Genomic DNA, 26,566 nt, shown 5'->3' with positions numbered 1-26,566 from the left:
AAAAATTGTACTTTTTTTATTTATTAAATTTGACAAGTAGAAAGAAAAATCAAATTAGAAAGTTTTTGACAAATAAAAAGGAACAAAGGGAGTAAGAGACAATTGCTTTTAGGTCATTTATATATTTTCTAAGTTTTAAATTGTTAGAGATTTTTTATTTTTACATATAAGAAATTTAAAAAGGTTATTTTTCTTTTATTCAATTTATAATCCAATAAAGACCGGCCATTCCATTGCCGCTATCCAAATGATAATTTTATTTTTTATCTATTCCCTGTCTTATTTTAGTTTGTCCCCAAAAAATGTCATCTTATTATTATTAGAATCAATTTCATTTAAAATTATTCTTTTATTTTTAATTAAATGATTCGTACACCAATATGAATTGTGGTACAGTGGTGGAACTGTTTTACCCTTAATCAGAGGTCTCGGGTTCGAGCTCTGGGAATGGAAAAGATTCTGTTTGGAGCGCCCACCCCTAATGGGAGGCAGTGCACGATTCAAATTTAGTCGGAGCTCCATGGGTTCCGAAAATCGTGTGGAAAAACAAAAAATAATAAAAATTCGTACAAATATAAATATGTTGTAAAATAAGACTAAATTAACAATTTAATAATGAAAGAGAGATTAATAGGAGAACAGAAGAGGAAGCAAAGCAGAGAAATTGCCGTGTATCTATATTTTTGTGCGTCTGTGTGTGTATATTTTGTTGCCAAAGTTGGCAATATATAGGCAGAAATGGTGAGCAAATTGCCAAGAAAAGGTGGGCAATTTGCCCAAGTGGACATCCACATCCACTGCTGTAAGTGGACATCCATATATACTTGCATAATACTCCCCTTTGGATGTCCACGTAAAAAAAAACTTTACAAGAAATAATATACATAGCTATTGTAAACATCCATAAATATTGTGTCTACATATCTGGTAATACGCCTTGATTGCTGCCTCATTAAAAACTTTACCAGGAAAACCCAGTGGGACAAAACCTTGGTTAAGGAAAAAAGAGTGCATCGCGTATTTTACTCCCCCTGATAAAAGCTTCATTTGATATTTTGGAGACGACTCATTCCAACTTTATATCTTAATTTCTCAAAAATTGATGTTGGTAATGCCTTTGTGAATAAATCTGCAAGATTATCACTTGAACGAACTTGTTGTACATCAATATCACTATTCTTCTGAAGATCATGTGTGAAGAATAATTTTGGTGAAATATGTTTCGTTCTGTCTCCTTTTATGAAGTCACCTTTCAATTGAGCTATGCACGCGGCATTGTATTCGAATATAATTATGGGTATTTTAACATTATTTTTCAGACCACATCTTTCTTTGATGAACTGTATCATCGATCTCAATCACACACATTCTCTACTTGCTTCATGAATTGCTATTATTTCAGCATGATTTGAAGAAGTAGCAACAATGGACTGTTTTGTAGATCGTCATGATATAGCAGTCACTCCGTGTGTAAACAGATAACTTGTCTGAGATCGAGCTTTATGTGGGTCTGATAAATAACCTGCATCTGCATAACCAATAAGGTCTGCGCAACCTTTGTTAGTATAAAACAAACCCATATCAATAGTACCCTTCAGGTATCGCAAAATATGTTTGATACCGTTCCAATGCCTTCGTGTTGGGGATGAACTATACCTTGCTAGCAAATTAATAGAAAATATTATATCAGGTCTAGTTGCGTTAGCAAGATACATAAGTGCGCCAATAGCACTGAGATATGGTACTTCAGGACCAAGAATTTCTTCATCCTCTTCTAGAGGTCGAAATTGCTCTTTTTCCACTTCAAGTGATCGAACAACCATTGGAGTACTTAATGGATGTGCTTTGTCCATGTAAAATCCTTTTAAGATTTTCTCCGTATAGGCAGATTGATGAACAAAAACTCCGTCTGCTAAATGTTCAATTTGCAGACCTAGACAAAGTTTTGTCTTTCCAAGGTCTTTTATTTCAAATTCTTTCTTTAGATATTCAATTGCCTTTTGTACCTCTTCAGGGATTCCAATGAGATTTATGTCATCAACATAAATGGCGAGTATAACAAACTCTGATTCCATTTTCTTAATAAAAACACATGGACAAATAACATCATTAATATAGCCTTCATTTATTAAGTACTCACTTAAGCGATTATACCACATGTGCCCTGATTGTTTCAGACCATATAATGATCTTTGCAATTTTATTGAGTATACTTCCCAAGACTTTTTACATGCTTCAGAAAATTTTAATCCTTCTGGGATTTTCATGTAAATTTCATTATCAAGTGAACCATAAAGGTAAGCTGTAACTACATCCATTAGATGTATATTAGGATTTTTATGTACAGCTAGACTAATGAGATATCTAAATGTTATTCCATCCTTAACAAGTGAATATGTTTCTTCATAGTTGACTCCGGGTCTTTGGGAGAATCCTTGTGCAATAAGGCGTGCCTTGTATCTTACAATTTCATTTTTCTCATTTCGTTTTCGCACAAAAACCCATTTGTAACCAACTGGTTTTACACCTTCGGGGGTTTGGACTACAGGTCCAAAAACCTCACGTTTAGCAAGTGAGTCTAATTCTGATTGAATTGCCTTTTGTCATTCTGGCCAATCACATCTTCGTCGACATTCTTCGACGGATTTAGGCTCAAGACTTTCACTATCTTGCATGAGGTTAAGTGCAACATTATATGCAAAAATATTATCAACTGTGATTTTAGATCGATCTAAATTTATCTCATCACCAAAAGAATTTATTGAAAGTTCTTCATTTACTTGAGTCTCGGGTTCACTGATTTCTTCAGAAATATCAGGATTACTCAAATCTTGACCTTCATCAGGAGGTTCTATTGTAGTATCATCTTTATTATTTCTCACGCTTCTCTTTCTAGGATTTTTATCCTTTGAACCCAATGGTCTACCACGCTTCTGGCGTGTTTGGGATTCAGAAGCTATGATACTTGTAGATGGTCCTTTTGGGACATCAATCCGGATAGGTACATTCACTGCAGGGATATGTGACTTAGTTATCCGTTTCAAATCAGTAAATGCATCTGACATTTGATTTGTTATTTTCTGCAAGTGGATGATCTTCTGGACATCCTGTTCACATGTGCGGGTATGTGGATCAAAATGTGATAGTGATGAAATTTTCCACGCAATTTATTTTTCTTTTTTGGGTTCCTTTTTCTCTCCCCCTAATGGCGGGAAAATTGTTTCATCAAACCGACAATCTGCAAATCGAGCAGTGAATAAGTCTCCAGTCAACAGTTCAAGATATCGAATTATGGAGGGTGAGTCAAACCCAACATATATGCCTAACCTTCGTTGAGGGCCCATTTTTATACGTTGTGGTGGTGCTACAAGCACGTATACCACACAACCAAAAATTCTTAAATGGGCTATATTTGGTTCATGACCAAATACTAATTGCGATGGAGAGTATTTATTATAATGTGTCGGTCTGAGACGTACAAGTGCTGCTGCACGTAAGATAGCATGACCCCAAACAGTAATTGACAATTTTGTTTTCATTAGTAAAGGTCTTGCTATCAATTGTAGGCGCTTTATAAATGACTCTGCAGGACCATTTTGAGTATGAACATGAGCAACAGGATGTTCAATTTTTATCCCAATTGATAAGCAATAATTATTAAATGCTTGGGATGTAAATTCTCCAGCATTATCAAGGCGAATGACCTTAATTGGATAATCTGGGAATTGCGCTCTCAATCTTATTATTTGTGCTAACAACTTCGCAAACGCCAGGTTGCGAGATGATAACAGGCACACATGAGACCATCTAGATGATGCGTCTATTAGGACCATAAAATATCTAAACAACCCACTAGGTGGATGAATAGGGCCACATATATCCCCATGTATACGCTCTAAAAATCTAGGAGATTCGATGCCGACCTTTAGGGTCGATGGTCTGGCAATTAATTTGCCTTGATAACAAGCAGCACATGAAAATTCATCATTTGTAAGAATTTTCTGGTTCTTTAACGGATGTCCAGTTGAATTTTCAAGAATTCGTCTCATCATTATTGATCCAGGATGACCTATTCGATCATGCCATAGCACAAATATATTTGGATCAGTAAACTTATGGTTTACGATCATATTTGCTTCAATTGCACTAATTTTTGCATAATATAGGCCAGATGATAGAGTTGGTAATTTTTCCAAAATATATTTTTGGCCTGAGACACTCTTGGTTATACCAAGATATTCAATATTCATTTCATTTAATGTCTCAACATGATATTCATTTCTGCGGATATCTTTAAAACTTAACAAGTTTCTTGGGGATTTAGAAGAAAATAGTGGATCTTCTATAACAATTTTTGTCCCCTTAGGCAGAATTATAGTAGCTCTTCCGAAGCCTTCTATCATTTTTGAATTATCAGAAATTGTAGTAACATTAGCTTTTCTTCTAAGTAAATTGGAAAAATATTTCTCGTCTTTAAATATAGCATGGGTTGTTTCACTATCAATTACACAAATATCCTCGTGATTTATCAATGATCCAAACAAGATTTGAGGCATTTCCATATTTTCTTCAATAAGAAATAAAATAAGTATTAACACATGGTATATTACACAAATTTTATTTATTTACATTGACTAGGAAAATACAAACATCATATTTAATACAGATAAAAATAAAAATATTTACATACTATTAGTCTTGTCAATATTCATATTTTCATCAGGAAAATTAAAGAAATCAGCTACATCCAAATGCATGGGCTCAATATTATCTTCAGAGATAAAATTTGTCTCTGGATTATTTTCTGCCCTTTTCAGAGATGCCTGATATAGTTGAACAAGGCGCTTTGATGACCGACAAATTCGCGACCAGTGCCCCACACCTCCACATCTATGACATATTGTTTCTGAATTATTTTTCGGTAAAGCTTCTGGCTTTTTACCCTGCCTTTTATATTGCTGGTTATTTCTCGGTGCCAGCCGAGTATCATGATTAAAATTTCTTCTTTGACCACGACCACGACTGGGGCCATGGCCTCTTTCTCGTTGGTTAAAATTTGTCTGATTCACTTCAGGGAGTGGCAAAGAACCAACTGGCCGACTATCATAATTTTTCATTAATAGTTCATTATGTCTTTCAGCAATAAGAAGGTGAGAAAGTAATTCAGAATATTTTTTAAATTCTTTTTCGCGATATTGCTGCTGCAGGAGCATATTCGCGGGTGGAAATGTGGAGTATATTTTTTCTAGTTGCTCAGTGATCTCTTCTCCGCATAAATTTAACTGAGCTATAATTCTAAATAGAGCAGAATTATATTCAGTTATATTTTTGAAATCTATTAATCTCAAATTTAGCCAATCATGACGAGCTTGTGGAAGCATGACCAACTTCAGGTGGTCATATCTTTCTTTTAAATTTTTCCACAATTTAAGGGAGTCTTTTAATGTGAGATATTGTAATTTTAGCCCCTCGTCAAGATGGTGACGGAGAAATATCATGGCTTTAGCACGGTCTTGATTGGATGCCATATTGTCATCTTTAATGGTGTCTGCCAGACCCATTGATTCAAAATGAATTTCGGCATCAAGTGCCCATGATGAGTAGCCTTTTCCAGATATATCAAGAGCAGTAAATTCAATTTTGGAAATATTTGCCATTTTATAAAAATAAAATTAAATAAAACTCTTACCACTTTTGTTACCTTGAAAAATTAGCCGGAGTCTCGTGCTGATAACGTGTTGTAAAATAAGACTAAATTAATAATTTAATAATGAAAGAGAGAGTAAATAGGAGAACAGAAGAAGAAGCAAAGCAGAGGAATTGCCGTGTATCTATATTTTTGTGCGTCTGTGTGTGTACATTTTGTTGCCAAAGTTGACAATATATAGACAGAAATGGTGAGCAAATTACCAAGAAAAGGTGGGCAATTTGCCCAAGTGGACATCCACATCCACTGACTGCTGTAAGTGAACATCCATATATACTTGCATAATAAAATATTTTTTTTATAAACTGAAAACCTCCTTATAGTAGGGCTATTCCTGTCATTTAAAAGAATCATAGCTCACCAGTGGATTTTTTTTAATTCTTAATTTGTAAGATTATCTTATGTCCAATGATTTATGAATAAAATAAAGAAAGAAATATGATCTTTTTATCTGGTTATTCTCTTGAAAAAACCGTTCACAGATCACATCTTTGGAATTTGATCTTGAAATTTTAGTGGCTTCTTAAATCTTGGTGGATAACATTTTCAGGCAAAACAATACGAAAAGAAAACCCAATTCACATGCACAATCTTTTATCTCCATTTTCAAGAATCTTCCTTTATCCTACAATTTGTGTGTAAATAACACTGTACAGCTTACTTTTGGCACCATTCCCCTTATCCGCTGATGGGTTTGAATTGATATATTATGCTTGAATTGTACTGCGCAATTGGTTTGCTATGTTCCCGTACAGTTAGGGTTTATGTGGATCTGTTTCTTTTTTTTGAATCTTGTGGTTCTTTTTGTGAATAATAGGGGCTATTCGTTACTGGGTTCGATTGATTTTTGTGTTACTGTAACAAGGTGTTGAGTGATGGTGGCACCTGGGACTGGAGACCCTTTTGAGTCATTTCTGAATTCAGTACAATTGGTTAAGAATGCATTTTCGCCCATAGAGTCAGGTATTAAGAAAGTGGCAAAGGATTTTGAGCATTGTTGGCCTGGGAAACCCGAGAGTTGTAGTAGCAGTGGTTCTGGATTAGATGTCAAGAAAATTAGTGCAAGTAAGCAAGGTGTGGCTAGTGATGAGAAAAAGAAGGACTTGTTGATAAAGCTACCAATTAAGATGTTTGTTGGGATGTCTGGGAATAATGGGCAGATTGATAAAGGGGGCAATGTGGCCAGGAAAGGGTTGAAGGAGAAGTATGGTGGTGGGAAAGGGGATGGGAGCTGTGTCAACTGTCTGCAATTTGATGTTGCTTGGACATTGTTAATGAACGGTTTTGTTCAGGCTGTTCCGAGCCAGTTTAAGACTGTCAAAAAGAGGTTTCAGAAGGTGAATCAGGATAGTGTTCGTGATGACCTGAAAGAGAATCTGAGGGTGAATGATGTGAAGGAAAAGAAGTCAACTGTTCAGGTTGTTATGGATAACTGTGATGGAGTGAAGCACAAAGAGGAAAAGAATTTATCTTTTGAGTGCTTTCTTGGTTTTCTTTTTGATCAAGTAGTTCTGAATCTTCAAAAAATTGACTTAGGAGTCCAACAACAGGAATGCCAGAGTGCCGAGTTCAATCAAATTCCCCCGCCTACCAGTCCGTTTGATCATTTTAAGGTGCTAGTCAGTATTTTAAAGGGTAAAAGAGCTGATGTCAATGGATTTCTGGGGAATCGGAATTTTGCAAGAGTAGGAGGTGTTCCTTCAAGTATTGTTGATGTAGATTCTTCTGCGAGAGAGGAGAGAGATGACGGTGTTAATGATATTGGTGGTCAAGAAGAGAGCTCTGGAAATTCCCCAAGAAGTTTAGCTAATGGCTTGCTTAGTATTCCATTATCCAATGTCGAGCGTTTGAGATCAACATTGTCCACAGTTTCAATAACAGAACTAATTGAGCTCTTGCCTCAGTTAGGACGTCCTAGTAAAGACCATCCTGACAAGAAAAAGCTGATCTCAGTCCAGGACTTTTTCAGATACACAGAAGCTGAAGGTATACCTCTCTCCTACTTCGTAAGTTGATCTAAAGTTTGTCCCATTCAAGTGAATTTGTCAAAATGACTTTTTAAGCTTTACATAGTTGTTTCTCTTGGTCAAGAATCAAACAAATAGTGAGATTCCCTCATATCTGTGTGCCATTTTGTGTTACAGTAGACTGATTATTACTTCAAGTAAGTTTGCGACTTTGAGATTGCTGAATTTGTCAGGAGTTCTCAACAGAAAGAGATGGTCTTTAGTACTATACACTAATCTGTGTCAGATAGTTATTCTTTCAGACAATGTTAACTGCTTGTACTGTGCTTGGCAATCCAGCGCAAACTAGTATTTGGCTAGTTAGTCTGCCCATGTTCTACACATTTATCAAAGAGAAGTTGTCTAGTTTTCTTTGATTGAAAATGATGAATATTTTAGCAATCTATACTCCTTTACTACCTGTCTCTGACTCTCCTTGAGCATAGAATTACTCTACCTGTGTGCACTCCGCAAGACTAAGCCGATTCTGAACCCGGATAAATGAGGGGGGTTGTATCAGATTGCAGCAAGCAGAAAAGCTAAATTGGCTATAATGAGTACTAAGTGAAATGGATATATAGGATTCATATAGCCGGCCCTAACTATTTTAGGACTAACAAATGATTGATTGATATAAGATTTTCCTTACCTTTCATGCTTTAATGAGCTCTTCCATACAAAGCCTATATGTGCCTAAACTATAAACGGCCTCCTCTGAGGTTTTCTTTCCCATTTTCCCCCATGCCATATATCAAGCAAATGCACATCTTCAATAAACACTAACCCTGTCAGCTGCACTAATTTCTCGCATCAAGATTGACAAGTGAAATGGTTGAAAACAAGGGAACTATTCTCTTGTAACATGAGATGGGAGGAACATTAATGTATGCACATACAATGCTTGTTCCACAAACCTCAGCTTAAACTTATTGCCCGTTGCCTACTTAAAGCCTTAATATTACATAATGAGAAGTTTGTAAAAATAGTTGGTAATGCCTGACTTCTCTAAGCAACGATTTTTCCAAGTCTTTTGGACTTCAGATCATCTGCTCTGACTGGCTAAAATAGAAACCTGATATCTACTGGCGCATAGTTCATAAATGTTATTGTCTAAGGGGCATGGTGACAATACATTTAGTGAAAATGTGAGATGTGGGACAAACCAATTAATGCTAGTTTTAAGTATACGAAAATGTTGTCAGGCACATTTCCCAAAAACTCTCTCCTCTACTTCCTAGGAGAGAGAGAACCCTCTTTTCGGTAGGTCCCCTGAGAACTACCATCTCTCTTCTTCTTTCACCGCTATCTCCTTCTGTGATATTCTACTTTCCTTCCTTTTCTGGTCCCTCTCTCGACAGATACCGGAGAAACAGAATATATTTCAATGTTGGATTCAAATCGTTTGACATTACTAGATGGGTTTGGTACGAATGGGTGGAGAGAAGTTGAAGGATGATGAGAAGATCAACTGTAAGCAACAAGGTGATGGACTGGATATGTTTCTTGCTAAGAGAAGCGCCAACTGATCAAAAGAAGAGCATAAGGAGGTGGAAGTTTGCTGTTCTTAAATGTTGGGGAAGATCAATATGAATTATCCCAGAACCAGTCTTGAATGCTGGATAGGACGACATAGCTTTTAACATAGTGAATTTCATTAAATGCTCCAAAAGACAGGTACTAGCCTGTATCTCAAGACTAGTAGAATCCAGCTATACATATTCAAAGGTTGTGTGCGATAGTAAATGGATTTCAAAGGGCCATCGAGAACCAGAGGTTGCAAGCACAACAGAGCCTTTGTGCACACAACAACAAATAATTACGGAAAAAGAGGAGGCGGCATCTGCGTGGGTGAAGCAGAACATGCTGAAACTGGGGAAATTATTGCAGGCTGATTTTCGAGGTCATGAGAAGAAGCTGTGGAACTACTACTTTAGGTGGATAGTCCCAGACAAGCAAGGAATGAGGATTCGGAAATGGTCTATAAGAAGAATAGATTTAAAGGCTCTAAATAATTAAAAAAAATTGTAGCCTTTGATGTGAAATTCAAGAGTGGGGGATGAAGAGATATAAGTTGCGCGAACTCTTCCTTTTCGTTGTCGCACCCATGTCGGATTCTCCAAAAATACGCAATTTTGGAGAATCTAACCCACCTATTGAAATTTTTGAAGAGTCCGAGCAATATAGGAACATCCTGACCATTATGATGCAATTCAAACTAGTTTCATGGAATGTAAGGGGTTTAAATAGCAGGGACAAACGTAGGGTAGTCAAGAACATTATGGGGGACTGAAAAGCTGATATTATCTGTCTACAAGAAACTAAATTAGAGGGGGATATCACAGGATTGATAATGCAACTATGGGGGTAGATGGATTAAAATGGCATGTTTGGAGGCAAGTGGAACAAGAGGAGGGATAATGATGCTATGGGATAGTAGAATCTGAAAGGGTAAATACTAGAGATAGGTGCATACATTCTTACTTGTAAATTTGAAGCACAACTGCAGGATTTCACCTGCCATATGACAGGTGTATGCTCCTAACCGCTATGTGGAAAGGAGACTAGTATGGGAGGAGGTTGGCTCTATCAGAGGATTAATAGATGGTGCCTGGGCAGACTGTAGAGACTTCAATGTGTCCAGATATGTCTCGGAGAAAAGGAATTGTGTTAGTAGAACAAAGGGCATGAGATCTGTGATCTGGTTGAAGATATGAATTTAATTGACCTCCATCTTGAAAATGCTAATTTTCACCTGGTTAAAAGGGGCTAATGGTGAGATAGCCTCAAGAATTTGTAGGATCTTGGTGTCTCAAGAATGGGATGACTCTTTCAGCAATTTGAAACAAATTGCACTCCAAAGAATAATGTCAGACCATTCTCCAATTGCAATTCTAGGAGGTTCTCGGAAGAAGAACAAGAGTTATTTCAAGTTTGAGAATCAGTGGCTAGGCGCTAAAGGTTTCATTGATAGAGTGAAGGTGTGGTGGAGTTCCTTTGATTATGAGGGGAGACCTGAGTATGTCCTAGCTTCCAAATTAAAAGCCTTGAAAGATAAATTGAAGGAATGGAGTAGACGTAAGCATGGAAACGTGGGTCAACAAAGGAAGAGTCTGCTAGAGAAGTTGGCTGCTCTAGACAACATTGCTATAGCCAGAGGCTTAACAGAGAAGAATAATGGAAAAGGCATCCTTAATCATGAACTTTGAGCAGCTAATCAAGAATGAAGAGATATCATAGAGACAAAGATCTATATCCCTGTGGTCGAAAGAAAGGGATAAGATACCGAATTCTTCCACAAGATGGCTAATGCACACAAAATATATAACAACAAAGGAAACCTAATCAGAGATGAAAAATATTGAAGGAAAATAGTGGAGTTTTACCAAAACTTATATGCAGAGGATGTCTAGTGGAGACCTGCCAGCAACTTCACAAATTGCCCAAAGTTGACAGTGGATGAAATGGAAGATTTAAAAAGGGGATTTGAAGAGGAGGTGTTGAGATGTCTGAAGCAGTGTGCAACTGATAAAGCACCTGGTCTAGATGGTTTTAAAATAGGGTTCTACATCAAATGTTGGGAAGTGGAAAAAAAACATATCATGAAGACCTTCAGAATTTCTATGAGCAAGAGCTACCTTTATAGCTCTTATACCAAAGCAGAAAGGTGCAAAAGAATTAAGGGACTTCAGACCCATTAGCCTGATAGGCAGTATCTGCAGTATCTACAAGCTATTCTCCAAAGTGCTTACTAAAAGACTGAAAAGAGTGATGGCTAAGCTTGTGGACTCACGACAATTGGCATTCATCAAAGGAAGACAGAATATGATGCTGCTCTCATAATGAGCAAATGAAGCAGTAGACTCCAACTTGAACTTGAAGAAACCAGTAATCGTATGCAAATTAGACATTGAGAAAGCATATGACCATGTCAACTGGGGCTTTCTTATGAATCTGCTAGAGAAGGTGGGATTTGGTCACAAATGGAATTAGTGGAATAAATGTTGCATTTCAATATTGAACTTCTCTGTGCTTATTAATGGTTCACTAGCAGGTTACTTTAACTCACAGAGTGGCCTAAGACAAGGTGATCTTCTATCACCCTTTTTGTTCCTCCTAGTCATGGAGGGACTGAGCAACATGATTAAGACAATAAATAGGGAAGGCTAGTTAAGAGGTTTTGAGGTTGCTAGAGCGGGAAGGGATAGCTTGAAAGTAACTCACTTTCACTATGCAAATGACATACTTATATTCTGTGATGCTGAAGTGGAGCATCTCAAAATACTGAGACTGATCTTGGCAGGTTACATGTTAACGGGAGGAAAAGCTTCTTATACTCAGTTAATGAAGTGCCAAACATGAAAATCTTAAAGAAAATCGTAGGGGGTGAAGTGGGTGCTCGACCAACTATCTACCTTGGATTGCCTTTGGGGGCCAAGTCAAAGTCTATGGAAATCTGGAACTGGGTGATTGAGAAATGTGAGTAGAAGTTTACTTTGATAAACTTTGTGCACTTCCAACATATATGATTTCATTATTTCCTGTCCCAACAGGAATCATCAATAGGTTGGATAACATCAGGAGGAAATTTCAATGGCAAGGGAACAATGACAAGAAGGCTTACCATCTAGTCACATGGAAGGCAGTGATCAATGAGATGGGATTTCGGGTATTGGGGATCAAAAATCTGAAGAATCAGAGTAAAGCTTTAAGAATGAAATGGCTATGGAAATATTCAAATGAAAGTCCGAATCTATACAATCATCAAAGCTAAATATGAGGAGAAAGATCACTGGATGATATAGGAGGTCACTACTCCTTAGGGTGTTAGCTTATGGAAATCTATTAGAATTTTGTGGAATGAATTCAAAGCTAACACCGTAATCAAAGTGGCAGATGGAGTAAAAACTGTATTCTAGAAGGATGATTGCATAAAGCAGGCAACATGGAGACACTATTCCCAGATATTTACAACTTACTTTTGCATCAGCAGAATTATGGACACCTCAAAGGTGGAATCTTGTGTTCAAAAGACACCTCAATGATTGAGGAATACCAAGAGTAACAAAATTCTTTAGCACCATTGACCAATTTAGTGGTTTGAAGGCAGGACAAGACATCCTACAGTGGCAGGGAAATAGTAATGGGACTTCTAAAGTAAATGCTGCCTATAGGAAGATAAACCAACCAAACCAGCAGATACTCCAATGGCGTTGGGAACACATTTGAAAAGCCAAAATCCCACAGCTTGCTTTGTTTGGTTATTAACTAAGGAAGTTGTGCCACTGGGTGCAAACAATTTCTGAGGGCCATCGGACTAGGTAAAACCTAAATTAACCGTGGTGCACTTGCGGGAAAATCCTTGCCGAGGGCCTGTGCACCCCCGGGATTAGTCGGGGCTCTAAGAGACTCGGACACCCTGTGCAAATCAAAAAAAAAAGAAAGAGGGGGATCCTATTATGTTCTAGATGTTTTTTCTGTGGGGAAACTGCATAAACAATAGTCCATCTATTTATACATTGCAAGGTCACAAGTCAATTGTGGAATTATTCCTTAAGTCTCAAAAACATATCTTGGTCCATGCCTGGGAAAATCGTTGAAGCATTACACAGTTGGGAAGAAGCAGGAATACAGGCTAAGAACAGGAACAACTGGAGAATTGTACCTGCAACTATATGGTGGACAATATGGAGTTTTTGAGAATATGGAGAATACACTTTGACTTGTTGCAGTACTTAACAACCGGAAGTGTGTGAATGTCACTCGCTGTGACATGTATTATTATTGTTATTGTTATTGGGCCAAATACATAGACAAATATTTGAACTTGTCTGAATTTTTCATATACACTTAAACTAGATGTCCTACCTATTTAACATCTTATGTTATCAAAAGTGTGCCTATTGAATACATATTTGACACCTCTAAACAACCTAAAGTGTGTGACCGTCATTCGCTGGGACGTGGCAAATGAAACAAATGAAATTAAGACATCGGTAAATTAAAAAAAAGACACATTGGGACAATAAAGACATTGGCTTTTCTTTGTTTCTCCTTACTACTTCTGGAGCTTACCAGCCATATCCAATTGCAGTAGCCACTGTCACAATTAACCCTACATGTTCAGCACATTAGGCAGCAGTAGCCATGCTCCTCTTTGTGGTCATGCTGAAGCTTTTCTCCATAGAATTACCAACAGTTCTTCTAACCGAACATGGAGGTACATGGAGGTTTGACCATGGGGAGTAGAACTTCGTTGGTTTTGGCCAGTGAGAGAGATTTCCTCCTAATGAGAACAAGACTGCAAATAATTTTAAGCTCTAAAATACCTTGTGATTTCTTCACTTTCTTGCTCTGATAACAGAAGTAACTTTATCAATAGTTGTGGGACCATACAAATAACCTGATGACATTAATATAGAAAAGTAAGACTTTATGGTCTAATTTTCAGAAGCTGTTTTATTGAATGTAACTTTGCCTTGGGAGATACGGCAAGTCGAGCTTGGAGTCATAATAGCCAATTTGAAAAAGTTAGTCTCCAAGATAGATTGGATAATTCTGATATCTCACGAAGAGGCTTCCATTGACGACCATCTTTAAAAAAGATGTGACTACTTTAAAAAAGGAGGATGGATGCAATGGCCAGATAAAAAGAGCAGCCCAGTAAACTAAAGCTCCCGCTATGCGCAGGGGTCCGGTAAAGGTTCCGACCACGAGGATCTATTGTACACAGCCTTACCTTGCATTTTTGCAAGAGCCTTTTAAAGGCTTGAATCTGTAATCTCTGGGATGCAATGGCCAGATCTAAAAAATAAAAGGAGAGGAGATGATGACCACTGACCAGATTTCGAACATAGTTTTTTGAAGGAAAAGAAAACGATAATGGCCTGAAATCATTTTTGAAGTGAAGTTTCATAGTTTCCAACGAACATAGACCTTGTTATGTAACTTAGGGAAATTGCATGCTTCCAAATTGATTGTCAAACACACACTGCACCATGTCAGCAGTATGTGTTTAATAGGCACATATTTTCCAGCTTTAGGTGTTGAACAGGTCAAGCTCTAAGATAAGCTGTCTAAATGAATTACTTGGACAAGTTTAGGGGACTTCTATGTATCTGTCTTCATTATTATAATAGCCTCTGGCAGAAATGTAAGGTAAGCCTACGTACAATAGACCCTTGTGGTCGGGCCCTTCCCTGGACCCTGGGCATAGCGGAAGCTTTAGTGCACCGGGCTGCCCTTTATTATTATTATTATTATTATTATTATTATTATTATTATTAGTCGGGATGAGGTTGCCAGTGATGTACAAGAATTCCACAATAAGTAAATTTCAACAACTAAATTTCCATATTGTCAAACATGCCCTTAGTCTTGTGTTGCAACCTTGCAGGGAAGAGATTCTTTGAGGAATTGGATAGAGATGGTGATGGTCAAGTCACATTGGAAGATCTTGAAATTGCTATGAGAAAGAGAAAATTGCCAAAGAGATATGCTCATGAACTCATGTGTCGTGCTAGAAGTCACTTGTTCTCAAAATCTTTTGGATGGAAACAATTTCTGTCGTTGATGGAACAGAAGGAGCCTACCATCCTGCGGGCTTATACCAGTCTTTGTTTGAGCAAGTCAGGCACATTGCAGAAGAGTGAGATACTTGCCTCACTAAACAATGCAGGACTTCCAGCAAATGAAGACAATGCTATTGCCATGATGCGATTTCTTAGTGCGGATGCCGAGGAATCTATTTCCTACGGACATTTCCGGAACTTTATGCTGCTGCTGCCATCTGATCGGCTTCAAGAAGATCCTCGGTAGAATATCTTTCCCCTTTTTAACTGATATGATAATATCATGGCATTTTAGAATTTGTTAGTACATAAAACAGTAAGATATCAGAATATAAAAGAAAGTTGCAGTGATGAGCTTCTTGTTTAGGTTTGCATTGGTGGAACTCCAGCTTTTGGTTTCCATTACATAACACTTCCCAAGTTTTGGTTGGGGAAACTAGATTTTTCGTTTGAGTTAACCTGGAGAAATGAGTTGATTATAGGTTTTTCTGTGGGATTCTTTTTAAGACAATATTCAGCATGTAGTCGCTAACTGCTTTAAGGGATCACATACAATGCTCATTTATGTTCCTACCTCCTCTTTTGCTTCAAAATTTGTTGAATGGCGGTATTGCATATGGAAGTATCTACATTAGCAACATTACCAGTTTCAACAACAACAAAAACAAAGTTTTTAAGGCGGTATCTGCACATAGCAAATAAATGAAGCATCGAGTTTAATAACAATTGCAGTTCATGTAAAGACGATCTACACCTCCTCCCTTATTTATTAACTCCAAAGAAAGAAAGCAAATTGATTCATGTGGGTCCCTTTTGCCGTTAGTATAGCAATCAACAGCTGTCTACAGATGAAAGGGACCTTGATATTTGTGACACATTTTGTAATTAAAGAATGTTGAAGCACAAAATTACCGAAAAGAAAAGAGATGTTAGAGAGCAAATAGTATGATGGAATAGATTTCGTAAGTGGAATGTTTTGATAGTCGATTAGAAAACGTCGGAAGATGTCAGTAAATTTCAGATCAAAAATTGCTATATTCTCGATATCCATTTTTCATTTTTGGATGTAGATGCATGTGAAAAGTTCAGTTGCCATTTTTTGTGTTTACAACAACAACAACAACAACAACCCAGTGAAATCCCACAACGTGGGGTCTGGGGAGGGTAAAGTGTACGCAGACCTTACTCCTACCAAGGTAGGACGGCTATTTCCGAAAGACCCTCGGCTCAATAAAAGCATAAAAACATAAAAAGAGGTTAGATAATGCATATATGAGAAAGCAAATAACGAGGGCGACAGAGATAAGATAGAGTAATCAAAGTACAGAAAGTGATAGATAATAACAGATTTTGTGGCTCTAACCATTATTTTGTTGATGATACATCCAATTGTTAGTATTGCAAAGCCTGACTGTTACTTTCTCTTTAATTAATAATATGTAGCCTTACTTCAAGACATAAATCTGTTTCTAAACCTTTTTGCGCATGTTGGTGTCTTGGTGGTGTATAACATACAGAAATATCTGGTTTGAGGCTGCTACAGTGGTTGCTGTTCCTCCACCTGTAGAAATACCTGCTGGAAGTGTCCTAAAATCAGCATTAGCAGGAGGACTTTCCTGTGCATTGTCTACAGCTCTTATGCACCCTGTGGATACAATTAAGGTTATTTTTGTTTTCCAGAAGCATTTACTTGTTGGAATTTCTATAATATTCTAGATCAGTTAGTTACTTATTGCCTTCTTGTGTAAGGGATAAATGGGGTTATTGTTTGGATTTCCAGTAAAAAAGGTTACCTAGAAAGGTAAAATATGACTAGATAATCTTGGGTAAACAATTTAGAAGAAGCTACTTTGTGCCAAAGAAAATTTACTTCCTTTTTGGTTTGGCCACAAATATCACTCTTTCCGGCAAATGTAAAATCTTCCTCCACAATCTTCAATCTAATGTAAAATTGGTGCCACTTCATGATATTTCAAACTTGATATAGCATCTTATGAACTAATGATTCCACTTCATCACATTTCCGACCGTTATTTAGCACATAGTCAATGATACAATGTGATATACGTTTAGCTTAGTAAGTGGTCAAATTAGGTGTAGTTTATTGGAAACGAGGTAGTAGTCAACTGTATTTGTTGTTTTATGTTATAGTAAGCAGACTTCTATGCTTTAGTTTTGTCTTCCTTTACCACAAGCACACCTTATAGAGGTTTGGTAGTTGTATTATACATTTCTGATTGCTGGCCTGTATCTACACCCTTTAGGATTACAACTTTTCTTTTGTTTTTTTTGCATAGACAATTTACCCTTCTTGGTCATGAAGTCTAAAGGAGAAATACAGAAAGTGAACTGGAAGGTCTCTTCAAAGGATTTTATAACAAAACATCCGACATCTTTCCTTTGTTAATACTTTAGATGTTTGATTACTGGGTTTCACTGGGTATGTTGTTGTTGTTGTTTGATTACTGGGTTGTGTTTTAGTTATACTATTATTTAAAATTATTGTACATTCTTAAGAAGTATGAGGGAACGTGTTGTAAGAGTATATAATTTCCTATTCTTGATGGAGTCTTTCCTACGATTATGTATAATTTCTTCTTACCAGTTTCTCAACAGGTAATTAAGTTCGTGCAAGGTATACTTTTCATCTGATCTATTTCCTGTTTTGTGTACATATTCTGTCTGGAAAGTATCTTATTGTGTTATTTGTGATTTATATTATGGTATTCAATGAAGCATAAGTAACTCTGAATCAAGCTGATAAGTCGGTCATTTATCGTGGCATTATTCTTGTGGTTTTGTTGGGTACAATGAAGTTGATTTGGAAATTTAATTAACAATCACTTAGAGTGAAAATGGCATTCTAAAATTTTTGGCTGGTTCCTCAGACACAAGTACAAGCATCAACACTTACCTTTCCACAAATCATATCAAAGCTTCCTGAACTTGGTGCAAGGGGATTGTACAGAGGTTCAGTTCCTGCTATTCTAGGGCAGTTTTCAAGGTTAGTTGTTTTCTGTTTCGTTCATCTATCTTGGTAAAAATTTCTTTTTCTGTATCTGGATTGTCAATTTGATTGATTATTGTAGCCATGGATTGCGGACTGGAATTTTTGAAGCAAGCAAGGTTGTGCTGATTAATATTGCTCCTACACTTCCAGAATTACAGGTAACAGCTTAGAAGTGGAATCCTTCCTAGGGGTTTTCCCTCTCTTCTATATAATACTGTTCAGTTTTTGTCAGATAAATTTAAAGCAATTCAATAGTACCACACCAAGATGTTTGAAAAAGGTAACTTGTATTATGAACAATGGAATACTCCAAAAGTATTCCAGTTATACTTACAGCAAATTACAGAGGGAGAGGTGACCCTACTAGTGCTTCATAAATAATCTAGAATAGTAGGAATATCCTCTTCTTCTTGAGGATATTCGTGTTTACACCAAAAAAAGAAAAGGACTAGACAGTTCATCTTCAGTTTCTGCAGAGAGCATCTCTTGTTTTTGAAGCACCTCTGGTTCCTTTCCATCCATATAGTCCGCCAAATGCATGCTGGGACAATCTTCCATCTCTCCCTGTGTCCTGACTGATTTCCATCTCTGTTCCAGCAAGCTAGAGCCTCTTTGATGCTCCTTGGCATAGTCCAGCTTATGCCTCTTAAATTAATGAAAATCTGCCGTAACTTCATAGTCTTTCTACAATGTAGAAAGAGATGGTTTATTGTCTCAATCTCACATTCACAAAAAGAGAACCTAGAGCAAATTTGAAAACCTCTTTTCATAAGGTTGTCCTGGGTGAGTGTGGGCTGTTTGACTAGTAGCCAAGTGAAGCATGCTACCTTGAAGGGTACCTTGACTTTCCAGATCATCTTCCAGGGCCAGCCACCACACTGTGAGACTAATCTCTGTGATCTCTTTTAAGTTGAACCAACTGAAAATCTGCCTTGCTTGTCTGGTAGCCAAAATAGAGTGTCCTCATTGGAGTTTAAATCTTTGTATTTCTCTAGAGTATTGAGTAGTTCAGCCACTTTGTTAATCTCCCAGTCGTTCAAGTGTCTCCTAAACCTAAGATCCCACCCCTGATTGTCTCTCATTTCTCTGATTGTGGATACCTTTTGAAGGCTCAGATTGAACAGGTCAGGCTACTTGTTCTTCAAAATCTCCTGTCCAACCCACCCATCTTCCCAAAATAGTGTTTTTCCCCCATTTCCTACCTTTATTTTATATCTGTTAGCAAAGTTGATCCACTGACTTCTGATAGACCTCCATACTCCAGTCCCATAAGGTTGTGTGGGCATGTAGGTAGTCCATTTGTTCTCCATTCCAAACCCAGCCTTGATTGTCTCCTTCCACAGTGCTTGTTCCTGTGATCCAAATCTCCATAGCCATTTCATCAGAAGGCTCTAATTCTGCAGCTTTAGATTCCTTATCCCTAGACCCCCTTCTTTTTTTCTTTGAAGAACTAGATCCCACTTTACAAGATGAAATTTGTGATCATAGGATCACAGTTCCCTTGCCATAAAAAATTTCTCCTAATGGCATCCATTCTGTCAATCACATTTCCAGGCATTGGGAAAATTGACATCATGTATGTAGGCATGGCATCCAACACACTGTTGATGAGTGTAACTCTTCCACCTAAAGACAAAAATTTGCCACAAAAAATTCTCCTAATGGTATCCATTCTGTCAATCACATTTGCAAACATTATAATTTTTGTTTATTTTAGAGTACCCTCTTTGCGCCAAAAATACTAAAAGAAATGAAAGAAAACTTTTGACTCTTGACATCAGGCTACTCTATGAAAGGTTCTTCGTTCTCCAATTTCTCTCTCTAAAATAAATAAAAATACAATAAGGCAAGGTCTTCCTTAGCTTCTTCCTACAACAACAAAGCAAGTTACTTTGGAATCATATCCATCTCTATTCTACGAGCACCCGATGAATTTCAAAACTTGAAAGTTGCATATCTCAAAGCCCACAACTCCAAGGCAAAGTCGCAATGAAGTACAAGGTGGTTGACTTCCATGGTTTGTCTAAGAATCATCCCATAGAAAAATGTCTTTCTATAGAATCGTCCCATAGATAAATGTCATGTCTTTAGGTAACCAATCGAGTACTTCACATTAATCAACATCTTTCACATGGTCTTGTTTTCATTGGTGTACCTCTAGCGGCTTTTATGACAAAGAGCATCTAAACATCGCTAAACTCCATATGCCTTCCATGCCTATTCTCTGCAATGCTTATTGAGAGCTGAGGGTAGTTGTAGTTTGCAACCATTTACTGGTTTTACAAAAGTAATATAGTAAAAGAGCTGTGAAGTTAAATTTGGTAGGTCTTGAGAAAGTTGGCAATCGGTTTAATTAGGTTAATCTTTTGCCTTGGTCATAAGAAAGAATGGACCTTAAATTTTGCAGAATGGATGACATATCAGGTTTTGTGCTGACAACATTTCAAAAGTTCTTGTTGAAATAGGAATAGGGATATACAATCCTACTTAGATTAGGATTAGGAATAGGAATAGAAACAGTAAATAGTATCCTACTTGGTAAATGATTGTATTGTAGTGTCTATAAATAGGGTCTTTGTGTAATAATGTAGATACACAATTCAATAATATTTTTCTTTTGTATTTCTCACATGCTATCAGAGCCTCTACGATCTACCAAGAATTAAACAGCTTCTGCTGCTGGCGGGCGGCTATTACCCATATATGTCGTCCGTCTGGAGAATGGTTATGTTAATAAAAGTAGTGTCAATTATATATGCATGAACCCCATAAGAAAGCTCAGTCAGACAGGTCATTGTGCGTCAATTTCCGGTGACTTTCTAGGTTGTTTTTCGTCAACCCTATATCCGCCAGTGTTTGTGTAGCACCATTCCATCTTTCCGACTACTTTCGCATATCCAATTTGTGTAGCATCGTGCATCTTTCCAATGCCTACTTTTTCATATCTAATTTGCATAGCACCATGCATCTTTCAGGTGACTACTTTCTCATATCTAATTTGTGTAGCACGGTGCCATCTTTCCGGTGACTTCTCATATCTGATTTGCATAATACTGTGCATCTCTCCGGACTACTTCTCATATTTAATTTGTGTTGTACCGTGGATTTTTCCGAACTACTTTGTCGTATCTGAGTTGCATAGCACTGTGTGTCTTTTCGGTGACTCCTCAGATTTGATTTGCGTAGTTCCATGCGTCTTTTCGGTGACTCCTCAAATCTGATTTTAGTAGGGTCGTGCCGTCAATCCGACCCTACCCATATAATTCTCTTTCTCAATAGGGTCGTGCCATCATTCCGATCCTACCCATATAATTTTATTTCTCAGATTGTGGCCACTTTTAGCCATCAAATCTAATACTCCGACGCATGAGCATGTTTCAGACCGTTTTTCGTGTCTTTCTTGTTTAATGTCAGCTCATCTATTGATTCCAAGATGATCCATATATTTTATACCAGATTTTGAGCACTTTCTGATGACCGCTGCACTGTGAAGAAGTCTACGTGGAGAAACCACTTGATTTTGTTGCTCAGGGGAGTCTGGTAGTCTTGTATGTCAATTGTGTAAGTCACTCTATGATCTGAAATAGTCTTCTCCAAGCTTGGTTTGGGAAGTTCAATGCTACACTGCAATTTAGGAATTTATCACTCTGTGTTCTATCGACATTATGCATTAAATCCTGTATTTCATGAGAAGACTAAACACATTGAGACTAACTGTCAATTAGGTAAAGTTGCAAATATCTTCACCAAGGCCCTCACCGGTCCTCATAATAATTACATTTGTAAGTTGTAACAAACTAGGTAGGTACACATGACTTGTATGCACTAGCTTTAAGGGGGGTGTTAGAATAGGAATAGGTATATACAATCCTACTTAGACTAGGATTAGGAATAAAAATAGAAACAGTAAATAATATTCTACTTGGTAAAGGATTGTATTGTAGTGTCTATAAATAGGGTATCTGCGTAATAATGTAGATACACAATTCAGTAATATTTTTCTCCTATATTTCTCACAGTTCTGTCTTAGACAAATTTGATATATCAACTCTTCAACGTCGATGTCTTAGATATGCCCATAGTATGAAAGTTTTGCTTTCTGGTGGATGATCTTTCTCCCAAAGGGTTTTTTATCAAACCAATGCGTATGCCTGAAACCAATATCTTTGGTATATGGGGAAGAAAGAGTATTAATTGGTCTAGGAGTCAATTAGATTGTTTAAATAGAATTCCCGAGCGTATTAGAAAAGAAGTATTAGGTTGATTTTGAAGGACAATTAAAAAGACTACTCGTATTAGGTTGAATTTTGAAGGACACTTCTTATGCTGTTATGCTTTTGAGTTATCCAAGTTTCCATGGGATCTGCTCATCTTTCAGTGGGACTAAAGAGCTTTTCCTTGAAGCTAGGTGAGCTGCAATGATATGAAGGAAAGACAAAAACGAAAATGATACGATAGTTTCTCTTTCATGTTTTTCCGAGTGCTTGTTCTCTCTGCCCCACCTTCCTCATTTTGATGCTCTAGTCAAATTGATGTTCTTGGATGCCACGTACTATGCTGTTTCATGTACCCCGTAGTAGTATCTACATAAGAAGGCTTGAACATATCAAAGTAATAAGGGAAGAGGGATCAATTAGTTGAGCACTATCATGTTACACAGGATCATTTGCTGACCGAGCTTCTTCATTTATTTGGATTCCCAAAGGAAGTTACTTATCCATTTATTGTTATTGGAATATTGCCTAGGTTCAATCTGTGGCATCATTCTGCAGCACTTTCTTAGGTACTGCTGTGAGAATACCCTGTGAGGTGCTCAAACAAAGATTGCAAGCTGGTCTTTTTGACAATGTTGGGGCAGCAATCATTGGTACTTGGCAGCAAGATGGTCTGAAGGGTTTTTTCCGTGGAACTGGTGCCACTCTCTGTCGTGAGATTCCATTTTATGTTGTTGGCATGGGCCTATATGCCGAGTCCAAAAAGGTGATTTTGCACTTATTTTAAGCTTGCAGTATCTTTAATCTGTATGGGTTTTTTCCTTCCTTCATCCTTTCCCAGTATCAGTTTATTTTGCTAACTGTAAAAGCTGATATATTAATAACAAAGGTATGATTGAAAATCAGGAAAACAGGATATTCAAGGAACAGAGCAAGACCTACGCCATGTCTATACAATTCATAAATTCCAAAATATTCCCTCCTTGCATGCCTTCCTATTCTGCAGCATGACTCAAGCAGGCATAAGCATCTACACTCTGTGTAAATCAGCCTTATAATCTGTGAATCATCTGCAACTCTCCTCTATTCAGAATTTCAGATTAAGTACAAGACCTCACCATTTATTTTTTTGGATCTTAGTACCAATCCAGGCAGCAATTAGTTCTTTACAAGAGCTGACATTAACTCGTGAACACTATTAAGAAAATGAATATTAAGTCTAACATAACCCCAAAGGTTAGCTCATGAGCTAGGATTGCCCCAGACCTTATAAGTAGACAACAAACAACCCATTTCCTCAAATGATGTGGTACTCTAACACCACCCTCCTGCACGCCAAGGATAGATGTCTAGAGTGTGGACAATATATCAAGGGAGGCCCAACATTGTGTAAACCAGGAATAAGAATGAGTCAAAGATCTATTACCAAGTTAAGAAAATAGATATCGGGCCTAATTAAACTTCATCATCAGGTGAGGATTGCCCAATATCATATAAGGAGACAATAATTCATTCTCTCAACCAATGTGGGACTCTAGCAAATACCAACTAAAAAGAGGTTGCCTAGTAGCGATAACACAGTGGAGCATCTAATCGTTGACTAATTCTGTAGTTTTATGACCTGTTATCTGTTTAGAAACAGCAAAAAATGAAAAAGCAAGACTGAACAAAAGAGTTGTAGTACTTCTAACTAAAAAAAGAAAAAAAAACTTGCAAGGAGTAATTTCAAATTGACATTGAATCTTATCTTGTCCCATTATGGGGTGCTAGAAGTGGCTTTTGTTGGGTTAGCTTCATCTGTTTAGGTGTGCACTACCTGGAGCAATGTTAATTGCTTATGCTATTCCAACTTTCTGTATTATTTTTCTTTTTAGCACTACAGTATGATACTTTCCACTTGGGGACGTTCCAAAATATTTGATACCATTCCCACTTATGATATTATTTTGTGCAAATCTGTAGCTTTCAATCATTCACATTTTAAACTTTAATTTGATGTTTTCTTTATCGATTTCCAAACTTTCACTTATTAAAATTCAAATTTTAAATTTTGATGTGATGTTTATCTATCAAATTAACTTTTCGGCTATTTTTAAAATATTTTCTTTCACTATCAATATTCCATGAGGTAATGTTAAGTTCTGCGTAAATCTACCCACCCTAGACCCCACTCGTGGGATTTCACTGGGTATGTTGTTGTTATTGTTCTTTTACTATCAATATTACATATTTTCAGAAAAACATGTTGATAATCAAGAAAATCAAATGTAGTTATATGGTAAATATATGTAGATTCACAATATTTCTAGAGTCGTTGCATTTGCAAGCTGAATATTATAAAATATATTATATGCTATTTTCTTCTTTTAGGATTATAATTACTTAACTTATTATAGTTAGAGAGTAATTATTTGCCTTACTGTAGTGGATTAAGATTCTTATATAAGGAGCCCCGGTTGAGAAATGTCCACAAACATGTGTCCAATACATCTCATTTATATTTTGTTTGATTACCTAATACATGTCTCAAATTAACATTCTAATTTCATGTCCAATTAAAAAACCCTATAAAATGGGATGGAGAGAGAGGGAATATAAAGTATTTCAGAATCCTCTGGATTTATTTAGCTTTTTGACATAGGAAATCCATCATGAGGATGCTGTATCTGCTATATAAACTCGTGCAATTTTCTGAGATGGAGTTCGCTGGATCAACTGCTTCTTTATAAAATCTGTTGTATGGGGTTGTTAATTCGCGATGATAAATAAATTTGTTGAATGTTATAAACTCGTCCCTCGAGTTTAAAATGTGTATATTGCCAATTTCAGCTAAACAAATTATTATTATGTCGCTGTCGATAAAGCTTCTGATATTTACTTTTCAAGAAAGGCCGTTTGATATTACTCAAGGTCATAATCAACCTCTAAATTATTTGTTCGACACAAAGCTGTGTTACATTCATTTCTTGTTGATAAAAATCAGTTGTGTTTATTCTAGGCCGTGCAACAGCTTCTGGGGCGAGACTTGGAGCCTTGGGAAACAGTTGCAGTGGGAGCTTTATCTGGTGGGTTGACAGCTGTTTCAACAACTCCATTTGATGTTATAAAGACCAGAATGATGACTGCTCCACAAGGAATGGCTGTGACGTCATCGATGGTTGCATTATCAATTCTCCGTCATGAAGGACCCCTCGGATTGTTTAAAGGGGCCATTCCTAGATTTTTCTGGATTGCTCCTCTGGGTGCGATGAATTTTGCTGGCTATGAGCTAGCGAGGAAAGCCATGGACAGGGAGGACTCCGAGCAGGTTGCTCAGAAAAGTGGCTAGCAGAACAAATGTACCTCGACTGAGATTTTGTTTACTGATCGTACATGTCAAAGCTGCTGGGAAATTTTGAACCTTTTCCAAGTCGCAGCAACACATTTAAATTTGTCGAAATCCCTGTTTTTTCTTATTAGAGGCAAAAACCTTTTAGATTTGGTCTCTGAACAATTGTAAATTGCCATAAACAGCATTTTCCTCTTTTGCTTTGTAACAACATTTGCCCAGTTTCTAATTAGGTATCAAGAGTACAAAAAGAAGAGAGGCCAATACTCTGAACTTTTTTGAAATTCCTGTTAGATAGCTGTTAGCAGAATAGCCAAAAGTTCTCGATTAGCTGATTAGCTGGTGAATATACTATCAAGAGTATGTCTTGTAAATATCTCTTTTCGAGTGGTGTTGTGTGATCGACGGGTCATGGCGTAAGGTTTGCGGAGATTTGCATAAAAGGGATATTTTCTCCATGCTGCTTCAGTTTTGGGAGTTTTTTTTAAAAGGGTCAAAAATATTTTTGAACTGTGCAAAATAAACTAAAAATGTCCTCTATCAATAGTTTGATCTAAAGATGCTCCTATTGCTAATAGTTTGGTAGAAAAATGTTTCTATTGTTATTTAATGAGTTAAAAACGTCTTTTTTTGATAAACTAAAAATGTCCTCTATCAATAGTTTGATCTAAAGATGCTCCTATTGCTAATAGTTTGGTAGAAAAATGTTTCTATTGTTATTTAATGAGTTAAA

At 36.9% G+C, this 26,566-nt stretch overlaps 1 protein-coding gene across 2 annotated transcripts; it reads left to right on the top strand.

Annotated features, from left to right (window-relative positions):
- Positions 1-6,120: 6,120 nt before the first annotated feature.
- LOC129879985 (uncharacterized) lies at positions 6,121-26,106 on the top strand. Of its 2 annotated transcripts, XM_055953804.1 has the most exons (7): positions 6,121-7,693; positions 15,107-15,524; positions 16,799-16,943; positions 18,170-18,285; positions 18,371-18,449; positions 23,038-23,271; positions 25,504-26,106. In XM_055953804.1, the coding sequence occupies exons 1-7, from the start codon at positions 6,583-6,585 to the stop codon at positions 25,831-25,833; spliced, it is 2,433 nt and encodes an 810-aa protein (XP_055809779.1). In that variant the 5' UTR covers positions 6,121-6,582; the 3' UTR covers positions 25,834-26,106. The 2 variants fall into 2 exon arrangements, with proteins under 2 accessions (XP_055809779.1, XP_055809863.1); XM_055953888.1 differs by lacking the exon at positions 23,038-23,271.
- Positions 26,107-26,566: the final 460 nt, after the last annotated feature.

Source organism: Solanum dulcamara, chromosome 1, assembly GCF_947179165.1.
Source record: "Solanum dulcamara chromosome 1, daSolDulc1.2, whole genome shotgun sequence".
Lineage (NCBI taxonomy): Eukaryota > Viridiplantae > Streptophyta > Magnoliopsida > Solanales > Solanaceae > Solanum > Solanum dulcamara.
This window is presented reverse-complemented; position numbering and strand designations above follow the sequence as displayed.